At 50.4% G+C, this 16,389-nt stretch overlaps 2 protein-coding genes across 2 annotated transcripts in view; both read right to left on the minus strand.

Moving 5' to 3' along the window:
• ST3GAL4 (ST3 beta-galactoside alpha-2,3-sialyltransferase 4) overlaps window positions 1-6,869 on the minus strand; it is a 54,007-nt gene extending 47,138 nt beyond the window's left edge. The window contains exon 1 of the mRNA XM_043873524.1: window positions 6,756-6,869. Coding sequence (XP_043729459.1) covers window positions 6,756-6,791 — 36 coding nt within the window. The 5' untranslated portion in view covers window positions 6,792-6,869. The remainder of the gene's footprint in view (window positions 1-6,755) is intronic.
• DCPS (decapping enzyme, scavenger) overlaps window positions 6,059-16,389 on the minus strand; it is a 44,573-nt gene continuing 34,242 nt past the window's right edge. The window contains exons 4-6 of the mRNA XM_043873537.1: window positions 15,054-15,167; window positions 10,406-10,516; window positions 6,059-8,669 (exon numbers count right to left, since the gene is read on the minus strand). Of these exons, the coding sequence (XP_043729472.1) occupies window positions 8,403-8,669; window positions 10,406-10,516; window positions 15,054-15,167 (492 nt within the window). The 3' untranslated portion in view covers window positions 6,059-8,402. The remainder of the gene's footprint in view (window positions 8,670-10,405; window positions 10,517-15,053; window positions 15,168-16,389) is intronic.

Consider the following 16,389-nt stretch of genomic DNA (forward strand, 5'->3'; position numbering starts at 1 on the left):
GGATAAACCCAAGGCGAAACACCCCAAGACACATATTAATCAAATTAACAAAGATCAAACACAAAGAACAAACACTAAAAGCAGCAAGGGAGAAACAACAAATAACACACAAAGGGATTCCCATAAGGATAACAGCTGATCTATCAATAGAAACCCTCCAGGCCAGAAGGGAATGGCAGGACATACTTAAAGTAATGAAAGAGAATAACCTACAACCTAGATTACTGTACCCAGCAAGGATCTCATTCAGATATGAAGGAGAACTCAAAAGCTTTACAGACGAGCAAAAGCTGAGAGAATTCAGCACCACCAAACCAGCTCTTCAACAAATGCTAAAGGATCTTCTCTAGACAGGAAATGCAGAAAGGTTGTATAAACGTGAACCCAAAACAACAAAGTAAATGGCAACAGGACCACACCTATCAATAATTACCTTAAATGTAAATGGGTTGAATGCCCCAACCAAAAGACAAAGATTGGCTGAATGGATACAAAAACAAGACCCCTATATATGCTGTCTACAAGAGACCCACCTCAAAACAAGAGACACACACAGACTAAAAGTGAAGGGCTGGAAAAGAATATTTCACGCAAACGGAGACCAAAAGAAAGCAGGTGTCGCAATACTCATATCAGATAAAATAGACTTTCAAATAAAGGATGTGAAAAGAGACAAAGAAGGACACTACATCATGATCAAAGGATCAATCCAAGAAGAAGATATAACAATTATAAATATATATGCACCCAACATAGGAGCACCGCAATATGTACGGCAAACACTAACAAGTATGAAAGAGGAAACTAATAGTAACACAAAAATGGGAGACTTTAATACCCCACTCACAACTATGGATAGATCAACTAAACAGAAAATTAACAAGGAAACACAAACTTTAAATGACACAATGGACCAGCTAGACCTAATTGATATCTATAGGACATTTCACCCCAAAACAATCAACTTCACCTTTTTCTCAAGTGCACACGGAACCTTCTCCAGAATAGATCACATCCTGGGCCATAAATCTGGTCTTGGAAAATTCAAAAAAATTGAAATCATTCCAGTCATCTTTTCTAACCACAGTGCAGTAAGATTAGATCTCAATTACAGGAAAAAAAAATGTTAAAAATTCAAACACATGGAGGCTAAATAACACGCTTCTGAATAACCAACAAATCATAGAAGAAATCAAAATATGCATAGAAATGAATGAAAATGAAAACACAACAACCCAAAACCTATGGGACACTGTAAAAGCAGTGCTAAGGGGAAGGTTCATAGCATTATAGGCTTACATCAAGAAACAAGAAAAAAGCCAAATAAATAACCTAACTCTACACCTAAAGCAATTAGAGGAGGAAGAAATGAAGAACCCCAGGGTTAGCAGAAGGAAAGAAATCTTAAAAATTAAGGCAGAAATAAATGCAATAGAAACTAAAGAGACCAAAGCAAAAATCAACAAAGCTAAAAGCTGGTTTTTTGAAAAAATAAACAAAATTGACAAACCATTAGCAAGACTCATTAAAAAACAAAGAGAGAAGAACCAAATTAACAAAATTAGAAACGAAAATGGAGAGATCACAACAGACAACACTCAAATACAAAGGATCATAAGAGACTACTACCAGCAGCTCTATGCCAATAAAACGGACAACTTGGAAGAAATGGACAAATTCTTAGAAAAGTATAACTTTCCAAAACTGAGCCAGGAAGAAATAGAAGATCTTAACAGAGCCATCACAAGCAAGGAAATCGAAACTGTAATCAGAAATCTTCCAGCAAACAAAAGCCCAGGACCAGATGGCTTCACAGCTGAATTCTACCAAAAATTTAGAGAAGAGCTAACACCTATCTTACTCAAACTCTTCCAGAAAATTGCAGAGGAAGGTAAACTTCCAAACTCATTCTATGAGGCCACCATCACCCTAATTCCAAAACCAGACAAAGATGCCACAAAAAAAGAAAACTACAGGCCAATATCACTGATGAACATAGATGCAAAAATCCTTAACAAAATTCTAGCAAACAGAATCCAACAACATATTAAAAAAATCATACACCATGACCAAGTGGGCTTTATCCCAGGAATGCAAGGATTCTTTAATATCTGCAAATCAATCAATGTAATACACCACATTAACAAATTGAAAGATAAAAACCATATGATTATCTCAATAGATGCAGAGAAAGCCTTTGACAAAATTCAACACTCATTTATGATTAAAACTCTCCAGAAAGCAGGAATAGAAGGACCATACCTCAACATAATAAAAGCTATATATGACAAACGCATAGCAAGCATCACCCTCAATGGTGAAAAATTGAAAGCATTTCCCCTGAAATCAGGAACAAGACAAGGGTGCCCACTCTCACCACTACTATTCAACATAGTGTTGGAAGTTTTGGCCACAGCAATCAGAGCAGAAGAAGAAGTAAAAGGAATCCAGATAGGAAAAGAAGAAGTGAAACTCTCGCTGTTTGCAGATGACATGATCCTCTACATAGAAAACCCTAAAGACTCTTCCAGAAAGTTACTAGAGCTAATCAATGAATATAGTAAAGTTGCAGGATATAAAATTAACACACAGAAATCCCTTGCATTCCTATACACTAACAATGAAAAAACAGAAAGAGAAATTAAGGAAACAATACCATTCACCATTGCAACAAAAAGAATAAAATACTTAGGAGTGTATCTACCTAAAGAAACAAAAGACCTATACATAGAAAACTATAAAACACTGATGAAAGAAATCAAAGAGGACACAAACAGATGGAGAAACATACCGTGGTCATGGATTGGAAGAATCAATATTGTCAAAATGGCTATTCTACCCAAAGCAATCTATAGATTCAAAGCAATCCCTATCAAACTACCAACGGTATTTTTCACAGAACTAGAACAAATAATTTCACAATTTGTATGGAAATACAAAAAACCTCGAATAGCTAAAATAATCTTGAGAAAGAAGAATGGAACTGGAGGAATCAACCTGCCTGACTTCAGACTCTACTACAAAGCCACAGTCATCAAGACAGTATGGTACTGGCACAAAGACAGAAATATAGATCAATGGAACAGAATAGAAAGCCCAGAGATAAATCCACATACCTGTGGACACCTTATCTTCAACAAAGGAGGCAAGGATATACAATGGAAAAAAGACAACCTCTTTAACAAGTGGTGCTGGGAAAACTGGTCAACCACTTGTAAAAGAATGCAACTAGAACACTTTCTAACACCATACACAAAAATAAACTCAAAATGGATTAAAGATCTAAATGTAAGACCAGAAACTATAAAACTCCTAGAGGAGAACATAGGCAAAACACTCTCCGACATAAATCACAGCAGGATCCTCTATGACCCACCTCCCAGAATATTGGAAATAAAAGCAAAAATAAACAAATGGGACCTAATGAAACTTAAAAGCTTTTGCACAACAAAGGAAACTATAAGTAAGGTGAAAAGACAGCCCTCAGATTGGGAGAAAATAATAGCAAATGAAGCAACAGATAAAGGATTAATCTCAAAAATATACAAGCAACTCCTGAAGCTCAATTCCAGAAAAATAAATGACCCAATCAAAAAATGGGCCAAAGAACTAAACAGACATTTCTCCAAAGAACACATACAGATGGCTAACAAACACATGAAAAGATGCTCAAAATCACTCATTATCAGAGAAATGTAAATCAAAACCACAATGAGGTACCATTACACACCAGTCATGATGGCTGCTATCCAAAAGTCTACAAGCAATAAATGCTAGAGAGGGTGTGGAGAAAAGGAAACCCTCTTACACTGTTGGTGGGAATGCAAACTAGTACAGCCGCTATGGAAAACAGTGTGGAGATTTCTTAAAAAACTGGAAATAGAACTGCCATATGACCCAGCAATCCCACTTCTGGGCATACACACTGAGGAAACCAGATCTGAAAGAGACACCTGCACCCCAATGTTCATCGCAGCACTGTTTATAATAGTCAGGACATGGAAGCAACCTAGATGCCCATCAGCAGACGAATGGATAAGGAAGCTGTGGTACGTATACACCATGGAATATTACTCAGCCGTTAAAAAGAATTCATTTGAATCAGTTCTAATGAGATGGATGAAACTGGAGCCCATTATACACAGTGAAGTAAGCCAGAAAGATAAAGAACATTACAGCATACTAACACATATATATGGAATTTAGAAAGATGGTAATGATAACCCTATATGCAAAACAGAAAATGAGACACAGAAGTACAGAACAGACTTTTGAACTCTGTGGGAGAAGGTGAGGGTGGGATGTTTTGAAAGAACAGCATGTATATTATCTATAGTGAAACAGATCACCAGCCCAGGTGGGATGCATGAGACAAGTGCTCAGGCCTGGTGCACTGGGAAGACCCAGAGGAATCGGGTGGAGAGGGAGGTAGGAGTGGGGATCGGGATGGGGAATACATGTAACTCTATGGCTGATTCATATCAATGTATGACAAAACCCACTGAAATGTTGTGAAGTAATTAGCTTCCAACTAATAAAAAAAAAAGAAAAAAAAGAAAAGGCAGAGGAACCAGAGATCAAATTGCCGACATCCGTTGGATCACTGAAAAAGCAAGAGAGTTCCAGAAAAGCATCTACTTATGCTTTACTGACTCTGCCAAAGCCTTTGACTGTGTGGATCACAACAAAGTATGGAAAATTCTTCAAGAGATGGGAATACCAGATCACCTGACCTGCCTCCTGAGAAATCTGTATGCAAGTCAAGAAGCAACAGTTAGACATGGAACAACGGACTGGTTCCAAATCGGGAAAGGAGTACGTCAAGGGTGTATATTGTCATCTGGTTTATTTAACTTATATGCAGAAAACATCATGCGAAATGCCGGGCTGGATGAAGCACAAGTTAGAATCAAGATTTCCGGAAGAAATATCAATAACTTCAGATACACAGATGACACCACCCTTATGGCAGAAAGCAAAGAAGAACTAAAGAGTCTCTTGATGAAAGTGAAAGAGGAGAGTGAAAAAAGTGGCTTAAAGCTCAACATTCAGAAAACTAAGATCATGGCATCTGCTCCCATCACTTCATGGCAAATAGATGAGGAAACAATGGAAACAGTATGAGACTTTATTTTTCTGGGCTCCAAAATCACTGCATATGGTGACTGCAGCCATGAAATTAAAAGACGCTTGCTCCTTGGAAGAAAAGTTATGACCAACTTAGGCAGCACATTAAAAAGCAGAGACATTACTTTGCCAACAAAGGTTCATCTAGTCAAAGCTTTGGTTTTTCCATAGTAGTCAGGTATGGATGTGAGAGTTGTTCTATAAAGAAAGCTGAGCGCTGAAGAATTGATGCTTTTGAACTGTGGTGTTGGAGAAGACTCTTGGGAGTCCCTTGGACCACAAGGAGATCCAACCAGTCCATCCTAAAGGAAATCAGTCCAGAATATTCATTGGAAGGACTGATGCTGAAGCTGAAACTCCAATACTTGGGCTGCCTGATGCAAAGAACTGACTCATTGGAAAAGACCCCGATTCTAGGAAGATTGAAAGCAGGAGAAGGGGATGACAGAGGATGAGATGGATGGATGGCATCACCGACTCGATGGACACGAGTTTGAGTAAGCTCCAGGAATTGGTGATAGACAGGGAAGCCGGGCATGCTGCAGTCCAGGGGGTCACAGAGTCAGACACTGAGTGACTGAACTGAGTTGTTTGTGGAATTACTTTGTAATTATGTCTATCATTGTTGTCTAGTTGCTAAATTGTGTCCAACTCTTTGTGATCCCATGGACTGTTGTTGCTGGCCAGTCTCCTCTGTCCATGGGATTTTTCAGGCAAGAATCCTGAAGTGGGTTGCCATTTCCTTCTCCAGGGTATCTTCCTGACCCAGGGATCAAACCCAAGTCTTTACCACTGCGCCATCAGGGAAGCCCAATTATGTCTATGTGTCTCACTAAGTTGTAAGCTCAATAAGATTTCTTTTTCTTTAAAAAAAAAAAAAAAAAGAGGGTAGATGTTCAAAACCTCATTCTTTGAATTTAAACACTTTAAACAAATTTAGTCCATGTTTATTTTTTAACAGTGGCTAAAATTTGGTAACTTCAAGTTTACATAGACTTCAGAATCCAATGTAATTTCAATGAGAATATGGAGCAAACATAGGGTTGCCAACATTTATTTTGCTATGTGAGGATTTTCTGAAAACGGCTACTGTTAATCATCACCATCTTCTTACAAAAGAAAGGTCCTTTTAGGGTTCTATATACATGTTTGGAATAAAGATTTAGTCCTTTCTGAGAAGGAAGAGTTAAAAGACCCACATCAAAGTATTCAGAAATAAAACAGATCCATTAAACTTGTTTGGAAGTACAAATATCACAAGAGAAACATTTTCACGTGTTACTTTGTTCGCAACTGTTTCTTGATTTGTTTCTCCATTCTGGGGATCTGTGTTCAACAGAACCAGGCAACGTGGAACTAACTGTCCAACTCCTCCTGAAATGTTATTTTTCTCATTTTCATGAAGGAATGTTGACAAATATAGAACACTCAGCAATTTTGCCCTATGAGGAAACTTTTGGGCAAACTAGAGGAGCCGAGGAAAAGCAGTCACATCTCCAACCTCTCTCCTCCCTCCCCAACCCAGCCAGGAAGAAAGTCAGCCAAGGACGGGGGCCTGGCGCCGGTGGGGAGCCCTCCGAAGTTTACGAGGTGACACCCACCTCCGCTGCAGGAGAGGAGACACTCACCGAGGACACGCAGCTAAACGCACAGGGACCGTCCATGCCGTCCCAGAGGCCTGGCGGTGGCTCATCAGTCAAGCGGTGCTGAGGCTTAAGCACTTTTTGCTCAGGATGCTGTCTCAGGGGAGGTGGGGAGCTGGGTGGGTTCTGCTAAGTGAAGGCAGGAGGAAAGCTAAGGCAGAGGAGAAGACGGTTCTCATTCTGCATCCCTCCGGCTGAGGACTGTCGGTCTGCCCCCTAGCCTGGGAGCTTCTTTATAGTCGTCTCTGGATTCCCAGCCCTTAGGACATCGTCTGGCTCAAAAGGCATGCAGTGAGTCAACGCTTTGGACTCCATTGCAACCGTGCCACTTTGGCCCGCTGCGTGTACGATCACCAGCAGATCGCTCTGTGGTAGATCCTCATCCCCGTGCCCCTTGACAAAGAAACAGGCTCAGGAGGCCTTGGGTCTGGTGCAGTACGTGTTTAAGTAGCAATATGAGGAACAAGTGACTGGAGCTTGGCTGTGAATCGGGTCTCCTGGTTCTCGGTCCAGGGTACGCAGAGTAAGGGCCACCCCGAGTCCTGTGTCTCCGTTTTCATCCTCCTTTCACTCTGCAAGACCCACATCCTACCTCCCCTGGCAGTGTGTCCTGCGGGAGCAAGATGTGGTAACTCAGAGCCCCATGTTGACCAAAGAGCAAATGCCAGCCCCTCTCGGGCAGCATGATTCGTCTGTCCCCTGGGCTGGAAAGAGGGCCTCATGTGTTTAACTACATGTCGCCAATGTCTGCACCCGTGTCCCTGCCCGGCTGGAGCAGTGGGAGATCTCACTTTCCCAGATAAGCCCTTGATGGCTTCCTACAGGCTATCAGCCTTGGGTGCTTTGAAGTCCCTTCCTGGCCTGACAATTCTGCGGTCAGGGCCCTAGGAGAGCGGTCACACCTGGACCCCAGGACTCAGGGGTTTTGGACTTCACTGCAGCCATGCCACTGTGCCCTGCTGAGACACTGGATTTATCTTCTGGTTGCTCTCCGGCAGTGTGTTTTGTCTTCCTGTCCAGACAACAAACTCAAGGCCACAGTTTCACTGACCAAGGAACAGAGGCAAAGGCCGGAGTCTTGAGCTTGCATCATCTGATTCTGATTAGGGCCTCCCACTTCCAGGAGGCCAGCCTCCAGCCCTGTCAACAAGAGTTTATCAACAGGACCGGCTCCCACATGGGAAGTGTGAGTTAAGTGCTGGGGCGGGAAAGAGGAAGTGCAGTCAGAAAGACTATACATTATTTCCAAAAAAACTTCCTATGTGGTTTTTTCTTGGGGGGGGGGGGGGGGCAGCGGGGACCTCCCAGACATGTGGACCATCAGGAAGAAACACTGAGTGGGAAGAAGGAAGAGGAAGGTGGTAGCAGGACAGCAAGGAGTGAAGTCAGCCAGGAGGGGACCCGCAGAAAGCCCCGAGCCCTCCAGGTTGGCCGTGCCCACCCCCCTTCACCCCGCTAGGGTCTGCCCTCTCCACCTCCCCAGGCCACGCTGTGGGTCCATACTGAATGAGACTGATGGTTTATTCTCATGCTGGGAAGAAGCCAGTACAAAATACATTAAAAAAAAAAAAAATTCCCTTGGTGCTAAAAACCCTGGTGCCCCCCCCCCCCCCGCCCAAGGGTGGTCTCGTCTCAGCTTCTCTGGGCCTCCTGCAGGAGCGCCAGGAGCGGGTCGTCAGCCCGGAGCGCAAAGGTGAGCGTGCGACGCTGGTAGTGCTCGGGATCCTGCTCCAGGTTGTCGATCACCTCCGCCAGCAGGTGGGCGCGCTCCACGCCCGCGCCCGGCGCCTCGAAGCCCAGGGCAGTGAAGTGCACGTGGAGGTGGTAGTAGGAGGGCAGGTAATGCAGGTACACGCGGAGCCGGTCCGCCGCCACCCGGTAGCGCCGCAGGATGGCCTCCTGGCGAGAAGCGGGGGCGGGAGCGTCAGCCAGAACCGCCCGCTGCCCACAGCCCCCACCTGCCTCTCCGTCGCCCCACGGGTGGCTTCGGGACCCCTGTCTTCCATTCTAGGGAGCCAGCAGGTGCAGGTGACAAGCAGCGCGGTGGAGGTTTTCTTCCCAAGGAAGGGGACGGTGGCCTCGATCAGGGCTCCCCGCTCCAACCTGGTAGAACACCCGCTTCCTCTGTCGCTGCTGGGTCTCTAGGAAGTCTCAGTGCTAAGGACCGGGCCCGGATTCCCAAGCCTGGGGGACTTGCCTGCCCTGGAGGAGTTACCAGACTTAAATCATCAAGTGGGTGGCAGGAAGCCTTTTTCTCCCGCTCAGCACAGAACAGAGTGGAGCGGGGCTGCGGCAGAGCTAAGGGCTTGGTGGCAGAGAAAGGTCAGGGGAGGGGACGCAGGATTCTCGCTGGACTTCCCGGGGAAGAGGAAAGCATCACCCTTGGCCCCAGCTCCCTTGGCCCACCCCAACCTTGCGCAGTGGTAGAGCTTTTTCTCCTCCAACCGCCTACAGAAGCCTCCAAGCCTCTCGGAATTAAGAGAAGATTTAATTTCCAATGTAGGCCAATCCCTGAGGCGGCAGGGGTGAAGAAAGACAGGGCCCCGTGGGCTCAGAACACATGCTGGGATTGTATTGTGCTCTGCTGATCGGTGCGCCCCTAGGGATCTGGGCATCCAGGCTTCCTGGAGGGCTGGCCCACCTGAGAAAGGGCGCTGGAGTTGCCAGGGCAGATGCAAGTGCTGGCCTGACACCTCCCAGGGGCCCCGCATCCAGAGAAAAGAGAAAGACAGCCAGGGACATGTGGGGTGAGCAGGTGGGTGGGAAGGCAGGTGGGCACAGTGGGGAGGGGGCCAGAGGGGAAGGAGAGTGGCCCCAGGCAGAGCCCTGCCCCCAGGTGCTGGCAGAGCCTCGGAGCAGGGCTTGTTGAACCTCAACCAGGGGGAGCCTCTCCCCTGCTGGAAACCTTGGTGACAGCAGGCCTGGCATGGAGGTTGCACCATCCAATGTCTCAGAGTGGAAACAAGTGGAAACAAGGCTGAGACCAAACCCTACAGAAGGACCCCTCCAGATACTCAGGCCCAGAGAGGTGAAATGATCTGCCCGAGGCCACCCAGTGGGCTAAGGTCAAAGTGTCAGAACCAGGATCACAGCCCCAGATTTGAGACTCTCCTCTCCCCCACCATCTGCCCTCGTCCCCAGGGCTCCTTTTAGCAGCCTTTTCATCCGATTCAGCAAATCTCCCAGAGGGAAGGTGTCCCAGAACGCCAGGTGCTAGAGCGTTCAGTCTCTGTCCTTGGGGTACACGAGGGGACACATGAAGATCCATATTAGGTCGTGGACCATCTACCCAAGAAACACGTGTGGCGTGATGCAGCTATCAGGGGTAACCCTGGGATGGGAGGGCATCCCAGATGTGACCTGCAGCACAACGTCAAGGAGCAGAATCGAGGACCCGAACTGAGGAAGCCTGTGTGGGGTGAGGCAGGGGGGCTCAGTGCAGAGCAGGAAGGCAGGGTGGGACCAGGACCAGGGGCTTCCTGAGGCCATCTATGAGACTTCACAGGCCCCTGCAGGGCACCTAGAGAGAAGCCGTGTTACAGAAGGGTGGGGTGAGGAAAGGGGCCCAGGAACACACGGGAATCGGAGCATAACCCCTCTGGGCCCTGGTGTGGACTCAGCCCCGGGAACCTCACCTGCCCCTCCTGCAGAATGTTCCTGAGCAGCGGCAGGTGCTCTGGGGTGAGGTCCCGAAGCGACTTGATGCCCCGGCGATGGCAGATGGCGATCAGGTACAGGTCATCGAGCTGTGCAGACACAGGCGGGGTGAACTGGGCTCAGCAGGGGGCCAACCTCGGAGATTGCCCATCCTGGAACTGCCCCCCCGGAAGTCAGGAAGCACCCCCTCCCCAAGGCCTGCAGGGCCAGCCGCCGCCAATCCCAGGGACACTGTGGCCAGACCCAACCCCAGGCAAGGTGGGCGTCCACCTGCCCCGGGTGAGCGAGGGTAGTGTAAGGGAAGAAGCCTGTGTTTATTCTTCCCGCTCAAAAATATCACATGAGAGTATTTACATACTCACAGCTGATGGGGAAGTAGGGGGGCAGAAGTGGGGGGGGAGCTCAAGAAAATGCCATGAACCACTTTTATGGTCTAATCACATGTACTGAAGTAAGTGCTGTAAGACAGAAGGGGAGAAGAGTGCAGGAGAAACAAGGGAAGACTAGTGAGGGTGATCAGAGAGGCGTCCTGGGACAGGACACAGGGGACCTGGGTCCCCAAGAAGAGGGAAGGTTTGGGGAAAGGGCACTGAGCAAGAGGAACAGTGAAAAAGGCTCAGAGGCATTGGTGGAGGGAGGGGGACTCCATGTGCCTGGAGTCAGGCAGATGAGGAGTGGAGAGGCAAGTGCGGGGGGCAGTGAGCTCCACCTCGCTTCACCCCTGTCTCCCTTCCCGTATCTCACAGGGCTCATTCACAGCCCTTCCTGCTGTCCTTCCTGAAAACAGCGGCTGGCCGAAGACCTGGGGGTCACAACAGTACAAAGACCCGAGGCCAACAAGACCTTGAGCCAGAACCTTGAGCCAGAGAGCAAACGGACTCTTCCTCTTGCCCAGAAAACCCTTCCTGTCCCAGTCTCCCCTTGCCCAAACCCTGGCCTTGGCCAGTTTCACATCCTCGTGCAAAGCAAGCCTCAGACACCAGGGCTCCAAGGGCCAGGGCCTGGTGCGGATCCAGCGGCCCTCAGCTCTGCAGGCCAAGCTGCTAGATTCCTCAATGAGATAATTTGGGGACCATGAGTCACCAGGCCAGGTCCCCAAGGGCCCCAAATTAAAAAACTGGGAATGAGACTTTCCAGATGGTGCCTGATGTCCAGCTGTGCTTCTTCATGCCAACAGTCTCTCATGCCACATGCACTCATCTCCACCAGAGCCCTAAGAGCCAGGCTTTCTGCCCCAGACAGGCCACACACAAGCACGGTGGGAACCTGCCAGCAGACGGCTAAGCGGTGCCCACCTGGGCCTCAGCTCTGCAAGTCCCTTCTGGACTCTTTTTTCTCATGGCCTGTGTCCAGGACTCTTGTACAAGCTGAGACCCAAGGAGCAGCAGAAAACGAAGCTGTTTGAACTAGGAGTGTGTGTGTGTGTGGGTGTCTTCAGCAGTTCCACGTCGTCAGTGTCACGGGCCCTCCAAACAATAGTAACATTTGTTTAGATGATATCTGTTGACAAATCCTAAGGATGACATTAAGTCACAGCTCTCTGCTCCACTGGCATGGAATGAAGCATGAAGCCTGCGCTGGGTGCCAGCTCACAGGCTGAGTGAGGGAAGGAAAACAAACCTGTCCTCTGACAGCAGACATGACCCCGGATTTTCCCCAAAGGGCCCCGGATGCCCAGAAAAATGATCTGGAAAGAAAAAACAGGTGAGGGGCTGGCGAGGTCTCAGACTGGCATCCCAGAAGGCAGCACATCAATCCCTCTGGGGAGACAGAGGCCATCAACCTTGTCTACTCTAAGGCAGGGCAGCAAAGTCAAAGCAACAGCCTCATAGCGAGGGGCAAAATGGAGAACGGCTGGAGCTCCGGACAGCCATGGCCCCACCTCAGGAGAGACGCGGAGATCGAGGCTCCTGCCTGCGTGCCTTAGACACAAGGATCTACATTCCATGAGCTGAAGGTGTCTGTGCGTCTACATGAACATGCACATACATGCTGACATGTATAATGTAGAGACCATGGAGGAGGGACAAACCATCTCTTCTGGGGCAGGGACATGGAGGAATGTCGGGTGGGGGAATGGACTTTCACTGCCCACTCTGTGTGCAGGTTGTACTATTACCATGTACATGTTGGTGTTGGCTTCCATGGAGGCTCAGATGGTCAAGAATCTGCCCGCAATGCAGAAGATGTGGGTTTGATCCCTGGGTTGGGAAGATCCCCTGGAGAAGGAAACGGCAACCCACTCTAGTATTCCTGCCTGGGGAATTCCATGGACAGAGGAACCTGGCGGGCTACAGTCTATGGGGTTGCAAAGAGTTGGACATGAACGAATTTCTAACACACATGCACGGGTATTAACCAGACCAATCCCTACACCCTCAAATAAGACAATGAAAAGGAATATACAGGTTCTCTCTAAAGAGAATTGAAGAAGGGATTCTCTAGTCTCCAGGGAGCCAGAATCTCCAGCAGACATTAGGGACCTGATCAATATTTGTGGGGCTTCCCTGGTGGCTCAGTGATAAAGAAGCCACCTGCAATCAGGAGACGTGAGTTCGATCCCTGGGTCAGGAAGATCCCCTGGAGAAGGGAACAGCAACCTGCTCCAACATTCCTGCCTGGAGAATCCCATGGACAGAGGAGCCTGGTGGGCTACCAGAGGAGTCAGGCACGACTTAGTGACTAAACAACAGCAGCAAAATGTTTGTGAGACGGACGGACAGACGAATGGATGGATGGACGTTTTTTAACCCTGGGCCATCAGTGAGGGGAAAAAGACACGCTTCTGGGCAGAGCAGCGGCACGAGGGGACGCCAGGGTGGCTAGAAGTCCCCTCAGCGCACATGCCAGACCGCCCTCTCCTCTGCCCTCCTTTGGTGGATGGGGATGAAGGACAGAAGTCCGGGCCTGGCCCATCTCCCTGCTGGACACACTGCCTAATTCTAGGGAGCTGTGGGTCTCAGTGTTCTGTCACAGTCAGGGATGTAAGGCCCTTAATTGTGGCACCACAAGGAGATAAGTGGTAATGAAGCAAAGGTCAGGGACGGTCACACCTGTCCACTCAGCAAGTTAAAAGCCTGATGTGCAAGCTGGTCCCTTCACAGCCCGAGGGTGAGTCACCCCGCCATGGTGCGGCTGGGACCCTGCTGCGGCGCCTGAAGCCTGTCCTCTCTTAAGGGGGCAGGCAGTGGGCAGTGCCCCGGGCAGGCCCAGCAGGACGCCTGCCGGTGCCAGGTAAACAGGAGCATGGACTCCCGGTCCCAGTGCCGCGGGCGCCAGAGCATTACGGCTCCTTGAATGGGGAGGTTGCGGCTGGCCCCACGTGGCTCTCGGACCACCACCTCCTGCAAATCACAAGGTCTTCTTCAGGAACCTCGTGAGTCCAAATTCCTCCTACCGGCGCCCCCCACCTGCCCCCACCTCCCTGCACCGCGTGTGTGATGCACAACGGCCAGCGCAGGGCTGCCCGAGGGAGCGGACGGGATTGTCAGAGCCCCCCAGCGTCCCTACCCCACGGGGGCTCTGGCTTCGTCCTTCTCTGGTCCGCTGCCTTCCTTTATGGCCTGAATGGGGATCAGCTGTGGGGGGGGGGGGCGGCCTCTGCACATCATCACCGAGGGGAGGGCGGGCTCCTCTGACCTTCCCAGCTCAGCACTGAGACCTCTGGAAACTCCCTTCAGATTCCCTACCTGCCTCCTCCTTCCCCCGCCAGCCACATCCAGGAAGTCCTATGAGCCGCCACGGGAGACAGCTGGCACGGGCTTGCCTGTGCCTCTGAGCCCGAATTCTGTGCCCTTCACCCCAGCCACAGGCTCTCGGCTCCCCCATCTCTTGGCAACTGGAGTGGTGTGGCTGGTCGGGGAAACCCACCCCATCCAGCCAAAAGAATGCAGATGAGCTCGGCGGAGGGTGCAGAGTGAGACGGGAGGTGTATGCCCAGGCGGGAAGGGCCGCCACTCCAGATTAGCGTCCCCGGGAGACCTAACAATGATGTGAGGAACACAGAACCCAGAGCCTGGCTTTATCCGGGCCCAGCTCCAGTCTGTGTGGGCGCAGCGCTTCCTGGACCCGGTGCCCTGCTGGTTCCTGTTACTCTCGGGGCATGACAGTCCACCCAAAGAGGCGATAGCTAGTGAGCCTAGGGATGGGCCTCTCAGTGTGAGATGAGGGAGGGGAGGCCCCCTCTGTGGCTCGGGCAGTGCAGGGGACTCCTCCGGCTGGTCCCCATGGTTTCTGCCAGCCAGTGCTACAGGCCTGCCTGGATGTGCTGGTGTCCAGGGCGTGGAGAGGGGTAAACTGTCCATCTCAGGGCTCTGGGCGCCCCTGGAAGGGAGGGTGGAAGCCTCGCACTTGGCTGATGAAGGAGTAGCCTGTGACGTCATGACGCAAACACTGCCCATCCTCACCCCTAGCGTGGGAGGTAAGCCAGAAGGGGCTTTAACTGGCCCACTGAAGGGTAAACATTTGTGTAGCTGCTCCCACTGCAGACAGCTCAGCCTCCCCTGTCGGTTAATTATAATCTGCTTAGAGAGAAGAGACCAGCAGGAGGAAGAAGGGCAGGATTAAGGAGCGGCAGCTGGAGTGGGGCACTCAGAGACCAGAGAGGCGCCGCGCGAAATCCTTTACCTGCTGTTGGTTCCACTTGAGGTCGGGGATCAGGACAAAGCCGTCGGATGGATCCGGGTTCTCAAAGACAATCCGGTCAGCTTCAGCTTTCTTGTCGAGAATGTTGTACACCCACTGGAAGGAGGGCAGAGAGATGGGGCTCACAGGCCAGTCCTTTCCCCAAGAGACACCCCATGCTGGGAGAGGCAGGCTCAGGGAAGGACACCCAATATTAAAGGGGCATGAAGCTCAGGGGATCCACACTCAGGCCATCCTGTCCCAGGGATCAGCTCTTGGGTCCAGAAGAGACCTCCCCTCTCCCACCACGGCCACCCAGTGGGGGACACCATGGCCATCCCCACGGGGGTCACTACAGCTGCCCCCACAAGGGTCCACACGGAGCTCACTCTTTAGACCCGTCCTGGCCACCCCCGTGTACATCCTCTGCTGTGGCTTCACAGGCCTGGTCTTCATCCCCTTCCACTGCCCACGGGACTCTGGTGAAGTGTCCCGGCACCCCGACAGGACCATGGGGCAGAGAGTCTGCTGGGAGTTCCTTTTGCAGAGTGAGCTTGCCACACGCCAGGGCAAGGAACAGCTTGTGTTCTGGAAGTAACTGTGCTGGGTTTCCCAGCCCCCCTGGGATTCTTGTGAGAGTGGGGTTAGCACCTCTACCCCCCCTGACATGGACCCTTCACGACAAAGCAGAAGAAATGCCACACAAGAGGCAATGACACAGACCCTTCCTGCCTTCCTGTCAACCCTGGGCTGCCAGCTCTCTCATGCCCTTTGATCAGCTGCTGTCCACCATCTTCAAGGACTCTTCCTTGAGCACTGCATGGACCCCAAGGGCATCACTTTACCATGAAGGTCCTGGCGGCCTCTCTGAGGAAGCCAGCCTGCAGCCTGGAGGTCAAGATATGAAGGCCCTGTTCTCATGGGGCTCCAACCCCTGGAGCCCATTCTACCCCACTGCCCCTGAGCACTGAGAACCCTTTGCCAACGTGACTTCCTTCCTGCCCAAACTCTAACAGTGAACCGGGCTGCACAGCCAGAGAGGGGGCCGGAGTTGGGCTCACCCAGCTGCCCCTTCTGCCCCACGGTCGGGAAGGCACTCGAGCTGACGAGGGCTGGAGGGGAGGACAGGGCACCGACACGGCCAGCCAACACGGGGCTCCTTAGCCCACCACCAGGAGTGCTGGCGCAGCAGGGTCAGCGAGAGCCAGGGCTGTCCCCCCAACCTCCTGCGGGCTCCCTTCCCACCGCCCCCCAAGTCCGCATCCTGCACTCTCGGCCAGCACAGCCAAGGCCAAGTGCAACCGTCTGATACAGAGGGGGAAGAGGCAGAGGGAACCTG

The sequence above is a fragment of the Cervus elaphus genome, chromosome 2, assembly GCF_910594005.1.
Source record: "Cervus elaphus chromosome 2, mCerEla1.1, whole genome shotgun sequence".
Taxonomy (NCBI): domain Eukaryota; kingdom Metazoa; phylum Chordata; class Mammalia; order Artiodactyla; family Cervidae; genus Cervus; species Cervus elaphus.